Source organism: Leptonychotes weddellii, chromosome 6, assembly GCF_054177405.1.
Source record: "Leptonychotes weddellii isolate Sample4059 chromosome 6, ASM5417740v2, whole genome shotgun sequence".
In the NCBI taxonomy this organism is placed as follows: domain Eukaryota; kingdom Metazoa; phylum Chordata; class Mammalia; order Carnivora; family Phocidae; genus Leptonychotes; species Leptonychotes weddellii.
In genome coordinates, this window is record NC_138374.1 from 124406000 (window position 1) to 124421036 (window position 15037).

General features: G+C 36.3%; 1 protein-coding gene across 1 annotated transcript in view; it reads right to left on the minus strand.

Moving 5' to 3' along the window:
• USH2A (usherin) overlaps positions 1–15037 on the minus strand; it is a 602856-nt gene that overhangs the window by 116645 nt on the left and 471174 nt on the right. Inside the window, exons 45-47 of the mRNA XM_081823209.1 lie at positions 9454–9561; positions 1611–1794; positions 499–656 (exon numbers count right to left, since the gene is read on the minus strand). Of these exons, the coding sequence (XP_081679335.1) occupies positions 499–656; positions 1611–1794; positions 9454–9561 (450 nt within the window). The remainder of the gene's footprint in view (positions 1–498; positions 657–1610; positions 1795–9453; positions 9562–15037) is intronic.

The following is a 15037-nucleotide window of genomic DNA, read 5'->3' on the forward strand; positions in this document are numbered from 1 at the left end:
TACCATAACTGGCCACAATCTAATAGAAATGGATAGAGTAGACTCTTGTCTTTCTGAATCCTTATTCACTGCTATAATAAAGGCCGAATCATATAACATCAATGTTCCAATCTTGGGAGTCCTGCATAATGAATGTTTGAGGTCATTCAGATCTATATGACTTACCTGGGATGTATATGAATAAGAAGGCAGATTTTGGTACTTAAAAGAAAGTATTACTTTCAAAGAAAAGTATATATCTAGTTATCTATATATCTTTATCTACATACCTACATCTGTATCTATATGTATATATGCATATACTTATATATGGTATAGACTCAGGAATGTGGTTTGGATTATTCTGTTTATATTTATTCAGGAGACAGGTTATGTCCTTCTGATTTACTAAATTCACATTTCCATCCTTTTCTCCAATTAGTTTTCTCTGAAATGTTTTGCATACAAATATGCACATGCGCACACGCGCGCACACACACACACATTTTATTTCTTTACCTGGTGGGGTCCAAGCTATGAATACGGAATAAGGCCCAGTTGCTGTGATGTTATATGGAGGCTGGATTTCTTCTGGTGTCAGTGCAGGTGTTTGTACAATGTAATCATCACTAGGATTGCTGCCGCCTCCAGTTGTGGCTTCCAATGTATAAACGTATCTATATTGAAAAGAAAGGACTGTGATAAGGAAATGCACAAGAAACTTGAACGATGGTTGCTAGCTTTTCTCCCCATTGTTTAATCCTAATTTTATGACAAATTGCAAATTTTCTGCTCCCTGTTCAGAAACGTCTCTGTTGACTTGATAGTTTTTCCAGAACAGGCTTCATTCTCTCCAGACTGTCACTATTTCTGCCCCTTCCCACTTTATTTTTAACCCTCTCGTAATCAACAACTTTTCCTAAAGATTTCAGGAAAGTCTTAGAGTGTGCCAGTAGATTGTGAAGGATTCAAATTAATCTTCCCCATTTTTAAATGGGTTGGAGTTCAGGGAAATATCTTTAGAGAAAGATGTTTCTAAACTGATCTGCTACTCTCTACAATAAATCTGAATTGATCTCTACTCTGTGCAGTAAAACATCTGTTGATCTAAGATATATTTTGTTTCTGCTGAGATACGAATGGGAATGAATTGCAAATATGTGGAACTTTTTCCCCTTAAAACCACTCATACCTATATATAGTGTAGCAAGCAGAGAAAACATTGTATTAGAATGTATTAGAAGAAAAGTTAGTTGATGTAAAACAAAACTCTTTAAATCTTTTTTTATTGATAGCTTCAGAATGCATGCTTTTGAAAATAATTTGATAATTTTTAAAGTTTAATACTTGGTGTATTTTATATACTTAAAAATTCTCATGCTCTTATGTCAAATAGAAGACTATTTACATTTTTAAAAAATGTCATGTACTCTGAAGACTAAAGTAATGAGTTAGCACTTGAGTCTTCAACATCTGAAATGAATTAAAAGATCTCATCAGCTATGGAATGGCTACTGAATGAGATTAATTAGCCAATTAATTTAATATTGTTTCATTTTGAGATGCACTTTTCAGCCCTGAAAAATTTAAAATTCTAACTATATGATTGGTAAAGTTTTATTTAAGTCCACCTGCTGTTGGGCTCCAGGTTTTTATCAGTGAAATTCTGCTCCTCACTGTCACCCAGGAAAACCAAGGTTCCATTACGACTCAACTGATACTGAGAAATGAGACCATTGGGCTTTTCTGGAGGACTCCAAAATAATTCCACTGTTGTAGAATTGATGATAATGTGTCGAGGTGTCACCCAAACTCCTGGCAAAAAATAACACAATGAGGTTTCATTGTTAGAATAAAATATTCACCTTATCAAAAGTCACACCATTACCTCACATATTATGATATTTTTATCTGTTGTTAAAAAAAATCTCATGGTGAGGGGCGCCTGGGTGGCTCAGTTGGTTGAGCGACTGCCTTCGGCTCAGGTCATGATCCTGGAGTCCCGGGATCGAGTCCCGCATCGGGCTCCCTGCTCGGCGGGGAGTCTGCTTCTCCCTCTGACCCTTCCCCCTCTCATGCTCTATCTCATTCTCTCTCTCAAATAAATAAAAATAAAATCTTTAAAAAAAAAAAATCTCATGGTGAAACAACACAAATACATTTTGCTTACTTTGGAGGTAAAAATATACAATTGGGTATAAATATATTTTTAATGTTTTGATTATTTTATTTGTGAATTGTCTTTAGAAAGTGAGTATCAGAAAATTTAGTGGTGGAAGATTTCTCTTTCTCCACTGTTACTCTGAGTTTAACCAAGGCCTGAAAGACTACCCAGGAATTTTAAACTTTGATGCCTATTTACTTGGACTATGTGCAAGTAATCATAAAGTAGTATTTACCTAAATTATCAAATTCAATGAATAGCATACTTTGCCTTTGCCTCTCTGACACAACGTGCCGTGCTTCTTTTCCTCTTTTCTCTCATTTACTGGCTTCTCTCCTTCTGTATCTCAAAAATGGGCCTCAGAGACCTAGGCTCTCTCCTCTCCCTTAGTTTTCCCTCTTCTTTCTTCTCCTCTTGTTTTCCAACACTCACTTTCTAGGTGATCTTCAGTTAGTGTTAGTTTTAAGTATCATCTATATGTTGAACACTCCCATGCATATCTCTAAACTAAAACTCTCTCTTAAGCTTCAGACTCATGAACCCAACCGTCAATTTGACATCTCCATTTGGATGACTAATTAAGTATCAAAACTTAAAATATCTAAAACAGAACTCTTGGTTTTTCTGTTACAATCTATTCATCTCCTGATTTTGTCCATCTATTCATTTTCTTGGTCAAAACACACAAATATTATTCTTGAGGGTCCCACTTTTTTCACCCTCAAATGCAATGTCATAAAATCCTGCTTGTTCTACCCTGAATGTATATAGTTCTCTATACATTTACTGCCACCTATTCTGATCCAAGCTACGTTTTTCTCTCATGAACTTCTATCATAGCCTCTAAACTGGTCTCTGAGTTTTAAATCTTGCCCTTCTCTATTTCATGTAATCTTCATAAAAGAATATTAAGTATATACATAAGTCATTATAATCTTTGTAAAATATACAACCCTTTTGAAATTATTCATATAATTCCAATTCCTTATGATAACCTGAATAATCCTCCATTTTTTTCTGATTCTGGCCTACCTGGCTCCAGTCACACCAGACTCCTCTCTATCCCCAGAATGTTTCCAGTTTTTCTCACCTCTGAGCTTTTGCACTTCCATTCCTTCTGCCTGGAACTTTTGGTTATGACAACATGACATTTTTGCAATTTATTTTCATAGTTCAGTGACCTGTGTGAATATCATCTTAGCAGGGAGGTCTTATTTGACCAACTTTCTCTAATGATAACTTTAACCTTATCTAAAGTGATTCCAACCTAGTTACTCTCTATCCTAGGTCCTTTTCTATTTTCCCTCAGCACTAACAACATCATAATAAATTTTTCTTGATATTATCATTATTTCTATGTTATCACTGCATGGTCTGCTTCCTTCTCCTGCTTCAATATAAAGTTAGTTTCATGAAGCAAGAATCTTCTCTGTCTTATTTGTCAAGGTATCTTTATGCATAGATAGTACAATGCCTAATTGATATTGAATAAATCAATTTATTATAAATACATCCTGAAAATTACTATGTAAGCACTGTATGCAGTTCTAGAGAATGTAAGTATGAGTGAGATATGGCTCGTTCCTACAAGGAGTTTACTCTTCTGCGTAAAAGTTAAAATAAATACACAGACAACTGTCATTCAAGGTCAAACATTCAAGTACTCTTATAGATGTACAAACGTATAGATGGGGAACCTAGGCAATGAGGAAGATCAATCCTACCATTTCATGTTATCATCTAGGTATGCTCTGAATGGACACTGTTAACTCTCTTCAGCTTTTAAAAACTCATGCAATATTAGGTTCCCTGTAATCAATAGTTTTTGGTTGATTTTATCTCTAGTGTAAGTTATTCAGTAAAGGATAAGATTTCAACACTTTTAAAAGAAAAATTTTCACGACATTCAAATGCAATTTATTTAGGAACATCCTGAAAGAATCAATATAGATTTTTAAAACAGCTCAAACATGCTGATTTTTAAAGGAATAGCTTATTCCTAAGAAGAAAGTAGTTCATTTTGTTCTGAAATAGATACATGGACAATCCACAAATCATAGTATACTTTATGTTTGGGTTTCTCGGCCAATAGTTGCTAGATGAGTCAACCAACTAATTAGAGTTCTGATTCAAACATGATATTAATTTGTTGATTTAAGAGATAAAGTACAAGGTTTAGTTCATAGTCTGTTTCCTGCAGTCCTTTTTCATCTTTAAGGATGTATTAAAAATCACTAGGGTGCCAGAAAGGCTGTGGATATAGAGGAGTGAATGAAATAACATGAATTAAGATTTTGGGTTTGTTTCATGTTTTAAATAAAAATTGAGTTTATATTTATGCAAGCTGGTGAAAGCTCTGGTTGTGTTGGTAAGAACCCCGTATCCATTGGGTTGGAAATAAGAGGAAATTGAAATGTGTAAAAAATACTAAATGCTATGGTTTTACTTGTATAATGATATGGGGACACCGTTATGTTAACAGTTGCAAGAAATCTTTGATGGAATAAGAACCACTTTTGGTGAAATGTCTTAAAGAATCCCAGGTAGAGAATCTGCTTCCCTCTGTGAGCCTAAGTCTCAGGCGGCATCAGAAAAACCTATCCTACATAGTAGAAGGGCCGAGTTGAAACAATTCAAGGAAAGGAAATGGATGGTCATGAGGGAAATCATCTCTAAGGGGAGCAGGGAGGAGGTAAACTAGCTGAGAGGTATAAGAAGGAAAGGTCAGAAGGAAACCTTGGTGTTAGGTCTTTTGCAATAATAGCTACCAAAAAACCCCCATGTCTATTAGATCTGTTTTAAATTTGTTTTGAGTGCCATGCAATATTATCCACTTCTCATTTCTCTACAAATCTTCATTCCAATTTAAAAATACCAATATTTATTGTGGATTGGCTTTCTTTTGGAAGCTAGTAAAGGAACCCAGTTTTGTATTGGCTGATGTCCTGGATGCCTTGACTTCTGGACTATTATGATTTGTAAATTTATCCAACATTCCACCCAATTTTGTGTCGTTTTCTGTGTCAGGCACTGTGGATATGGGGATAAGGACATATAGTCTTTACCCTTCAAGGAGCTCATAGTATTAGGGTGAATAAAGATGAACAAAAAAAATTTATAATCCAGTTTGCTAAATGCTTTAGGAAGCATAGTGCTTTGGAGCACTTAGGAAGGGTATCAACAGAGACTGGGAGTAACATGGGGATGGATGGGAAGCAGAGGTGGTCATTGGAGATTTCTAGAAGGGGAGACATGTGAGCCAAATTTTTTAAAAAATGGGTTAGCTGAGTGAGGATGTAGGAAAGAGATCTAAACTGAGGGGAACCCACAAAAGTCCTTGAAATACAGGAAAGTATGGTAGAATTCCAAGTACCTCAGCCTGACTGGTGCATTGGATGGCATCTGGGAAAGACCAAAGACTCAACAGATAGGCAGAGGTTAAAATTTGAGGGATTATTTTGCTTTATTCAGATGTGGATTTTTTTTTTCCTGGAAGGAAGTGGGATTTTATGGAGGTGACTAATGTGAAGTATGTCTATTTTGGCACAAGGGGGAAAAGAATTAATATGAGAAAGAGGAGAAATGACTAGAGGCAGGAAGAGTAATTATGAGAAGTTAAAGGCATCTGAACTAAGTCAAAGCCAGAAGGGATGCAAAGGAAATACACGTTAAAAAAATCCTTAGATTTATTAATTTAAATTTTAAATTTAAAAATTTATTAAGATTTAATAAAAATTAATAAAACATTAAAAATTTATTAAAAATTAACATTAATTTAAAGTTAATTAATTACAATCAATAAGATTTTATGAAGAACTGCACATTACAACCTAAAAAAAGAGAGACGCAGTAAGAAGGTCCATTTTGGGCTGATGAGGTGGATGATGGTACTTGAAGGAGGGAAAAGGGAAGAAAAGAAAGCTAGGAAGTGAGGAGAGAGATTTTAAGTGTTGAAATACTGAGGTTGAAGTATTTGCAAAACACCTAAATAAAAACATCTATAGATCGGTGGATACACAGGCCTTAAATCTATGTGTGGGCTTTGTGAGAGCTGAGGACTTTAGAAGCTTATACTTGAGAATTCCAAGGGATACCGTGGAGTTACAAGTGCAAAGAGTAGAGGAAGAATCTAAAGGAACATCAACAGTTTAAAAAAGGTCAGTGGAAGGGGGGGAATTGGAGGGGGAGTCGAACCATGGGAGACTATGGACTCTCAGAAACAAACTGGGGGTTCTGGAGAGGAGGGGGGTGGAGGAATGGGTTGGCCTGGTGATGGGTATTAAAGAGGGCACATTCTGCATGGAGCACTGGGTGTTATACGCAGATGATGAATCATGGAACACTGCATCAAAAACTAATGATGTAATGTATGGTGATTAACATAACATAATAAAAAAAAGAATTATAAAAAATAAGACTGTTCGTGCTACCTTCTTTTTTGTTGTTTTAAAATAAATGACAATAAATACAAAAAAAAAAAAAAAGGTCAGCAGAAGAGAGATCTGGAATGCAATTGAGAAAGTTTCATCTTCTTTTCCTTTTTTTCCCCCATGTTATCAATGCTGGAGGTAAGCATGCCTGCAATTTTGCACGACCGAACTCTAAAATTAAGTAGAGCTTGCTGGTATGCCATCACTTCTAAAAAGAGAGAACAAAAATCCAGCTTGAACTCTTCCTATTTGACTGAAGGTACACAATTTTCTGTGAGGATAAAATTGTAGAGAATTATGTCCAACTTATAATGAGGTAGTAATGCACATTAGCTTTTCTGTTTTTGTTTTGTTTTGTTTTTTTTAAGATTGAAAATGAGAGAGGAATGAGAGAGGAATTCAGGGTGGCTATGAACCAATGCTTCTTTTCATTCTCTCCGTATCTGCTTAGGAAACTCAAGTGTTAGACCTTCAAACTATGTCAGATTCACTCAAATAGGCGTTTTGTAATTAGTTATATTTGTACTATTAATTTAACATGAGATGATATGCTTATTTCCACTTTACAGTAAAACAACAGAACTTAATATTGCTGTTGATCTGTTCTCCTACAACCCCCAAGTTAAGTACTCAGACTACATTTATTTCACATACAAGTTATTCACAAATGGCACTTATACAGTCAGAAAATGGATTCTAAATCCATGTTTCTTCTGCTGATGAAAGCCCATGTGGTTTGTTATTCCTGTGCACAGTTATTTGTGTTAAAGGAAAGGTGCATAAGGTTAAAAAAGGAAATCAGGTAAAACATTTCTCATCGCACACTCCCCTGTGTTGTTGGAAGCTAAAATCTTTAAGTCATGAAATCTGAGTTCTTTCAAGAATTTTTTGGGGGGGAAAAGTGGGAAAATAGATGCATATTTTCTAAGAATTTAAATGGATTTGATGAGTACACTGAAGCAAGAGACCCTGTTATTTTACCTGGTTTGAGTTGCAGCCAAAACTGGTTGATAGATCCTTTAGAAATTATCCATTATCATCAAAGTATCCATTTGATAGTTTACCTTTCCAAAAAATCCACTGCTGGTTTCTTCCTTTCAAAGGAACACTAAGCTTTTTGACATGAAACATTCTTTATATAGAAAACATCATTAGTGAAATCCTGGTGAGGAGCCATATGCCCCATATGTGGAATTTTCCATTTTATTTCCCATTTACTAGTAGGAAGTTCAGGTCTAATATTCTGAGGTACAACAATCCCTTTCATTAGAAGAGTAATGGACAAGCAGTTCAGGACTCACCAATGGTAATTAACATCATATTTCTGTTTAGAAACTCATGTATGCCTCTGTTTCCCCCACATTTAAAACAGGCAGATAATAAAGATGAGCAAAATATTTAGTTGATCACTATCCCAAGCTTCTAAGCCTATCTTTCTTCTAAAAGTAAATGATAACACCCACCCCAGTTCCCAACCCACTGGTAACCATTGTTATGTGTGTATGCTTCCAGAATTTTTTCTATATTTTTATTTATCTATAGAAATAAATATAATTTTCTATGCATTTTTTATACATAAAAGATACCATGCATTAATGTAGTTCTAAATTTCATCTTCATATGTTTAGATTGTCTCATTCTTTTAAACTGAGGTATGGAATTTCATAATGTGAATATACCTGAATTTATTTAGCAATTCTCCTATGAATAGACTTTTAAATTGCTTCCAATATTTTTCCATTACATAAAAAACAAAAATGCTTCAATAAATATTCTGGTATGTGTCTCTTGTACATTTGTGGAAGTGGGATTTTCTGGCATAGATAATGAATGTGAAACTACTGTGTCATAGAAAGTTAACGTTTTAAATTTAATAAACATTGCCAATTTGCCTTCCAAGGTGATGATCCCACTTTATATCCCCTCAACCTGTGTTGGATTCTGCATCTCCCCGAGTGTTTATTTGTCAAAATTCTTGTTCTTCATGGTCCATCTCAGAACTCACTTGCTCCATCAAATCTTTTTTGATTTTCATGATGAGCTATAATCTCTCCTTCTTCAGATTAACCTGAGTATTCTGTTCATTTTTTTAAATTGATGTATGATTAACATACAATGTTATATTAGTTTCATGTGTACAACATATTGATTTGGCGATTCTATACATTACTCAATGATAAGTGGGGTCACCATCTGTCACCATACATTATTACAAAATTATTGACCATTTGTTCTTTCTTAACATCACCTTTCAGATTCTCTCTCTCTTTTTTAAAGATTTTATTTATTTATTTGTTTATTTGAGAGGGGGGAAGGGCAGAGGGAGAGAGAGAATCCCAAGTAGACTTTGCACTGAGCATGGAGCCCAACGTGGGCCTCGATCTCATGACCCTGAGATCAAAACCCTGAGATTATGACCCGAGCTGAAATCAAGACTCCAGTGCTTAACCTACTGAACCACGCAGGTGCCCTGATTCTCTCTCCTTATGTAAGTTTGGGTACTTGTCCTGTGTCTTTGACTTGATGGTAAGTTCTTCATGGTAGGGAATAAGTCAACTTCAGCAGAGAGCACGTCCTTGTTATATATCAGGCAATCCAGAAATATTTAACTTTTGATTTTTTGAGGAATTTTATATCCTAGTACATAATAACTTTTTTCACAGAAAACTAAATTTAAGAGGTTTAAACAATTGAAAGCAAATTTTATGTTGGGAGGCTTACAGTTGAACCAAACCTGAAGAATGGGAATCTAGAATACAATTTTATTTTGTACCTGTTGACTTTATTCCTTCTTTGTTTGACATGAAAGGGTTTATAGAATTCACTTCAAAATGCCATATGAAAACTTCTTCTCCCAAATCATGGATGTTTTTTAATTACCTTCAGGGGCTGCCTGCAGTGTCTGACCTAGAAAAGGCTCACTTGAAGTGCATCCAGCAGAGGTACAAGCTGTAAGTGTGAAGCTGTAGTTGGTGTATGGCTGGAGACCTAGAAAGAGCAAACAAGAAATAAAGTACATCTTGAGAGGATTATTTATTATCAATTCAGCACTGGAAGTAACATGCAGAGTTATAGATATGATTTCCAAAAATTTTAAAAGCAGAAAACACTCTTGAATGGAGATAGGAACTTCACAAGCAGCTTGGTATAAATAGAAACTTCATTTATCATTAATAAAGTAATAAATTCTCAGCCTTAGAAGAAATCTTAAAATTCATGCAATCCATCCACCCATCCATCTTTCTCCTGATTCTCTTGTACAAGAGGTCATTGAAAGACTGCCTTGCCTAGGCAATCAGAGTACTCATCTCTCAAAGAACCCGTTCCTTCCTTAGAGAGCTCTAGAGTTCTCCTTATTTTGTTTGAAAGTCCTTCCTTATATTGTGGTGAATTCTTTCCATCACTTGCACCCCTAGGGACATATAAAACAAATCTAATTTCTTTTCCACATGACAGTTCTTCAAATATTTGTAGACAGTTATCAAATCCCCCCTGAGTCTTCTCTTCTCCAGGCTAACCATCCCAGCTTCTGCAACTGCTTCTTATATGACTAGGGGTGGAAAAAATAAAAAGAAGGTTAGATTCAACATTTTTTTATCCCCAAGCCATATTCAGTTTATATTCACACCAACCATTTCTTTTTTTAACTTTGCACTTCTTCTCCATGTATGCCCATAGAGTACTATCTCACACTTAACTTCTGTAGTTTTTTGGGGGGTATGTTGGTTTTGTCTTTACACATTGATTAAACATAATTTGATGAAGGGATAGTGTTTATTGTATTCAGAATATGACACAGCCCAATAACTGCTCAATAAGTTCTCAGGAAAAATAAGAATGGCAATCCATTTACAGTAGAAGTTGTATGTGGTTAGACCTCACTATTCCATCGTCGGTGACCTTGGGCAAGTTACTTAGCTTCTCTTTGCCTTGATCTTCTGATCTATAAAAATGGGAAATATAGCAGCTAGCTTTCAAGGCTTTTGCAAAGATGAAATGGGTTACTTAGAGAAGTACTTTCTTTGAGCAGAAGCAACCTTAAAACTCAGCAGCATTCGACAAGGAGTCTACAGAGACTAACATTTTTTGCCTTGATTCTTGGGAAAATTCAAACAATGCCAAAGCTCAAAAATTTTCCTTTCCTTAAATAATAAGACTTAGTCTATATGTTAAATAATTAGGCTAAGTGATAACATGGATCTAATAATTATTATATTAATTTTTCATGAATTCTGAACTACATTTTTACATATATTGTTCTTCTGGTGGCATGACTTTTTCCAGAGACATTCATGTATCACTCTGCAGCTTTCTGTAGATTTTTGCTCAAATGCTACATTTTAAAAGATTTTGACCACTCTATCTACACACTACACCCAGCACTTGTTATTCCCTCAAATCACTTTCTTCTTCATAGCCCTCAACATTATCTGATGTTATATTATGTCTGTTTATTCATTGTTTGTCTCCCCCTCTAGGATGTAAGCTCTAAAAGAGCACTAAAGGATCTATATCTAAAAGATACCACTGTATCCTTCAAATAATGACAGGCACAAAGTAGGTGCTTGTTAAATGAGTGAAAAAATTAATTAATTGGTTCATTTAGAATTAGAGTAATAGTCTGGGTTCTCTGCTAAAGCAATAATGTTCTGCAGCTGGAGCTGCTTCAGGATTCGGCTTCAAAGCCCTTTGTGTTTCCTTATCAATTTAGTGATAAGATGCAGATACTTATTTGATTGTAATCTTCCATTTGGTGGCTATGGGAGATTTACATAATTTTGATATTTACCTGATTTATAGATAAGAAATATGATGAAAGATCTAAGCCATACCCAAGCCATGTATGTTTGATAAAAGCTTATGGGAAAATGCTAAAGATTATAAAATATAGAGCTCTAAAGAAAAAGGGAGGAATCGTCTAAGAATGAAGGTCAGAGACTGCAGTGGCAGGCTGATTTAGTCTGACAATACTCCCTCTTTACTCTTGCCACTGAAAAAGGGGGTCTAGACCCTAGTAACACCATTCCATCTGAATAGCTTACTTTCTCACTTAGAATGTAAGCCCTTTGAGAGTAAGGTTTATGTCTTTGAGGGTTTTTTTTTTTTTCATCATTTTTTCCCTGTAGTGCCTATTGTAGGTGTTTGATGTTTGTTAAATACCATTTAAAGAACACAAAGCCTGGGGCTCCTGGGTGGCTCAGTTGTTAAGCGGCTGCCTTCAGCTCAGGTCATGATCCAGGGGTCCTGGGATCGAGCCCCACATCAAGCTCCCTGCTTTGCGGGAAGCCTGCTTCTCCCGCTCCCACTCCCCCTGCTTGTAGTCCTCTCTTGCTGTGTCTCTCTCTGTCAAAAAATAAATCAAATCAAAAAAAAAAAAAAAAAAAAAGAACACAAAGCCCATACAAGGGCTCCATAAAGATGTCAGGCTAAGACATGACGTCCAGTCAAAGTGTGATCTGACCAAACGGCCCTTCCTCATAATTCCATGGGTATCTCTGCCCACAACATCTATTCATTATGTAAGCAATTCTATTCTAGTTGCAGAACATTATTAAAATAATACAAGAATTAATGGAATGTGTAAACAATAAATATTTTCTAGATTTTGTCTGAATGCCAGACTTAAGTATGACTGGTAAAAGTGAAGCAATGCTTGATCTTTCTCTGGAATTTTCTTATCAAACAAAAACAAACAACCCCGCTCTCCCCAAATGAGGCCCAATTCTCCTCTTCATTTTGTGTTCTAACTAGTCTGATTCAGGCAAGCGGTGACTATCAAAGAATATTTTAGGATGCATTTTAGAAAGAGTAGATAAAATTTGTCATCACAGAGGTGTTCTAAGGTTGATGAGAGGTTTGAGGGTGTTTGCAATGAAGATAGCAGCTAAAAAGAAAATTAATGTATATGAAAATAGAAATTGTCCTTTCCTTACAAAATATTTCTGAAGCAAGTTGAGTGGTATCCATTTTACATATAGCCCAGAACACTAGAAGACAGCTGTTTAGAAATGACACAACTGTGGAGTAGCTAGCTCATTAGGAATTTTTGATAGATTAAGGAAGGTGTGCCAGAGGAGTCTGTTACAGGTGTTTAAATTGGATGGTGTGGGTTGGCCTTGCAGAGCATGGGGCCAGGTCTAATGGAGGAATATTCATATTTTGAAGCTACTAGAGTACCAGAATCAGGGAGGAAGGATGTAGAACTTAGTACTGGGTAGAGAGCCTCATTTGGGAAGCCAGGGGAATTCAAAGACATCACCAATCAAGAGGAATGGATGTGACAAAAATGGAAGAACAAGAAAGACAAGAGTGGGAGGCATGAGGCCTTAAGTGAAGGACGGAAGGACAAATGGACTTAATCTAATTCATGGGCAGTTCATCCTCAAGGACTGTGTCTGGCCCTGAAATATGGGTACGGTGGCCAATTTAAAGGCCATATGTAACAAAGGTAGACATATTCATCTCATTTCGACTCACATTTGCCAGTTGGTGTCATACAACTCCACATCTGCCAAGTTGACCTTCCGGAGTCCGCTCATACTTCCTTTTATATCAGAGCTCCAGTTTTCTTTGTGGAAACCAGTCTTTTGGTTACTAACAGGCTTTATGCTTTGTTTGGGATTGACTCCACCTGGACTGACTACTGCTGGACACAGTTCCACATTCGTCTTGCAATGTTAGCTGATCAGGATTGAGTCTGCGACCTCACTTAGGCTAACGGAATGTAGGCCTTGAACATGAACTTCCATTCTTACTGCTGGTAGTTCTTTGTTCACCACATAGTGCCTGAGAATGGAGGACAACTCAGAGGTAAAAAGAAATTGGGTCTTGGAACTGGGGAGGGTATGTGCTCTGGTAAGCGCTGTGAATTGTGCCAGACTGTTGAATCTCAGATCTGTACCTCTGAAACAAATAATGTAATATATGTTAAGAAAAAAAAAAAAAGAAGAAGATAGCAGGAGGGGAAGAATGAAGGGGGGGAAATCAGAGGGGGAGACGAACCATGAGAGACGATGGATTCTGAGGAACAAACTGAGGGTTCTAGAGGGGAGGGGGTGGGGGGATGGGTTAGCCTTGTGATGGGTATTAAAGAGGGCATGTTCTGCATGGAGCACTGGGTGTTATACGCAAACAATGAATCATGGAACACTACATTAAAAACTAATGATGTAATGTATGGTGATTAACATAACAATAAAAAATTAAAAAAAAAAGAAAAGAAATTGGGGCTTGTAAACATCTTAGCCTTGAGTCTACACCTGATTTTTTCAGTTACATGAGCCAATCAACGTCCATTTGTTAAGCCTGCTTGAACTGAGTTTTCTGTAACTTACAAGAAAAAGATTTCTAAATAGGACTAATATTATAGTTACTAATAATGTCACATGCTGGCACACAAGTTTAGATTCTTATATGTTACACAACGGGACCATAAGCAGCTGTTATTACCCTATGCATGTTAGAGATAGTTAAAAGATTCTGGGAGAGGTAATTAGCAACAGCATGAAAAGGTTTAGTGAAAAGGTGAAGAGGTTTCACCTTGAATATCACCAGGACAGGAATTATTATTCCTGCCTCACAGGTAAGAAAACTGAGGCTCAGAGAAGCAAATGTTCCATAGTGAATGAGTGATCAGATTGGGGTAGAGACAAACGCACAACTTTAACACCAAGCCCTGTGCCCTCCCATCACATAAGAGCTACATACAGCCAAGTGCTTTGAAATTTTTCAACAGCTCTGTACATTAATTAATTAAACATACATTATGAGAAACGGAGTTATTTTTAAGGAAATTGATTACTAGATTACATAAAAACATAGTGGCTGAAGTTTACTGAACACCACCTGTAGGCCTTCTTCTGTGCATTTCCTGGATATTAACACAATCAAAACCCTCGCTAACTCCCTGAGGCACTGCAATTATCTGCTCATTTTATAGGTAAAGGAGCTAGAGCATAGACAGTTGGAGGAACTCATCTATTATTTTTTTTTTAATTTTTAATTTTATTTTATTCTTACGTTAATCCCCATACATTACATCATTAGTTTTAGATGTAGTGTTCCATGATTCATTGTTTGTGCATAATACCCAGTGCTCCATGCAGAATGTGCCCAACCTCAATACCCATTACCAGGCTAACCCATCCTCCCACCCCCCTCCCCTCTAGAACCCTCAGTTTGTTTTTCAGAGTCCATCGTCTCTCATGGTTTGTCTACCCCTCCGATTTCCCCCGCTTCATTCTTCTCCTCCTGCTACCTCCTTCTTTTTTTTTTTTTCTTAACATATATTGCATTATTTGTTTCAGAGGTACAGATCTGAGATTTAACAGTCTTCCACAATTCACAGCGCTTACCAGAGCACATACCCTCCCCAGTGTCTATCACCCAGTCAACCCATCCCTCGCACCCCACCCCCCACTCCAGCAACCCACAGTTTGTTTCCTGCGATTAAGAATTCCTCATA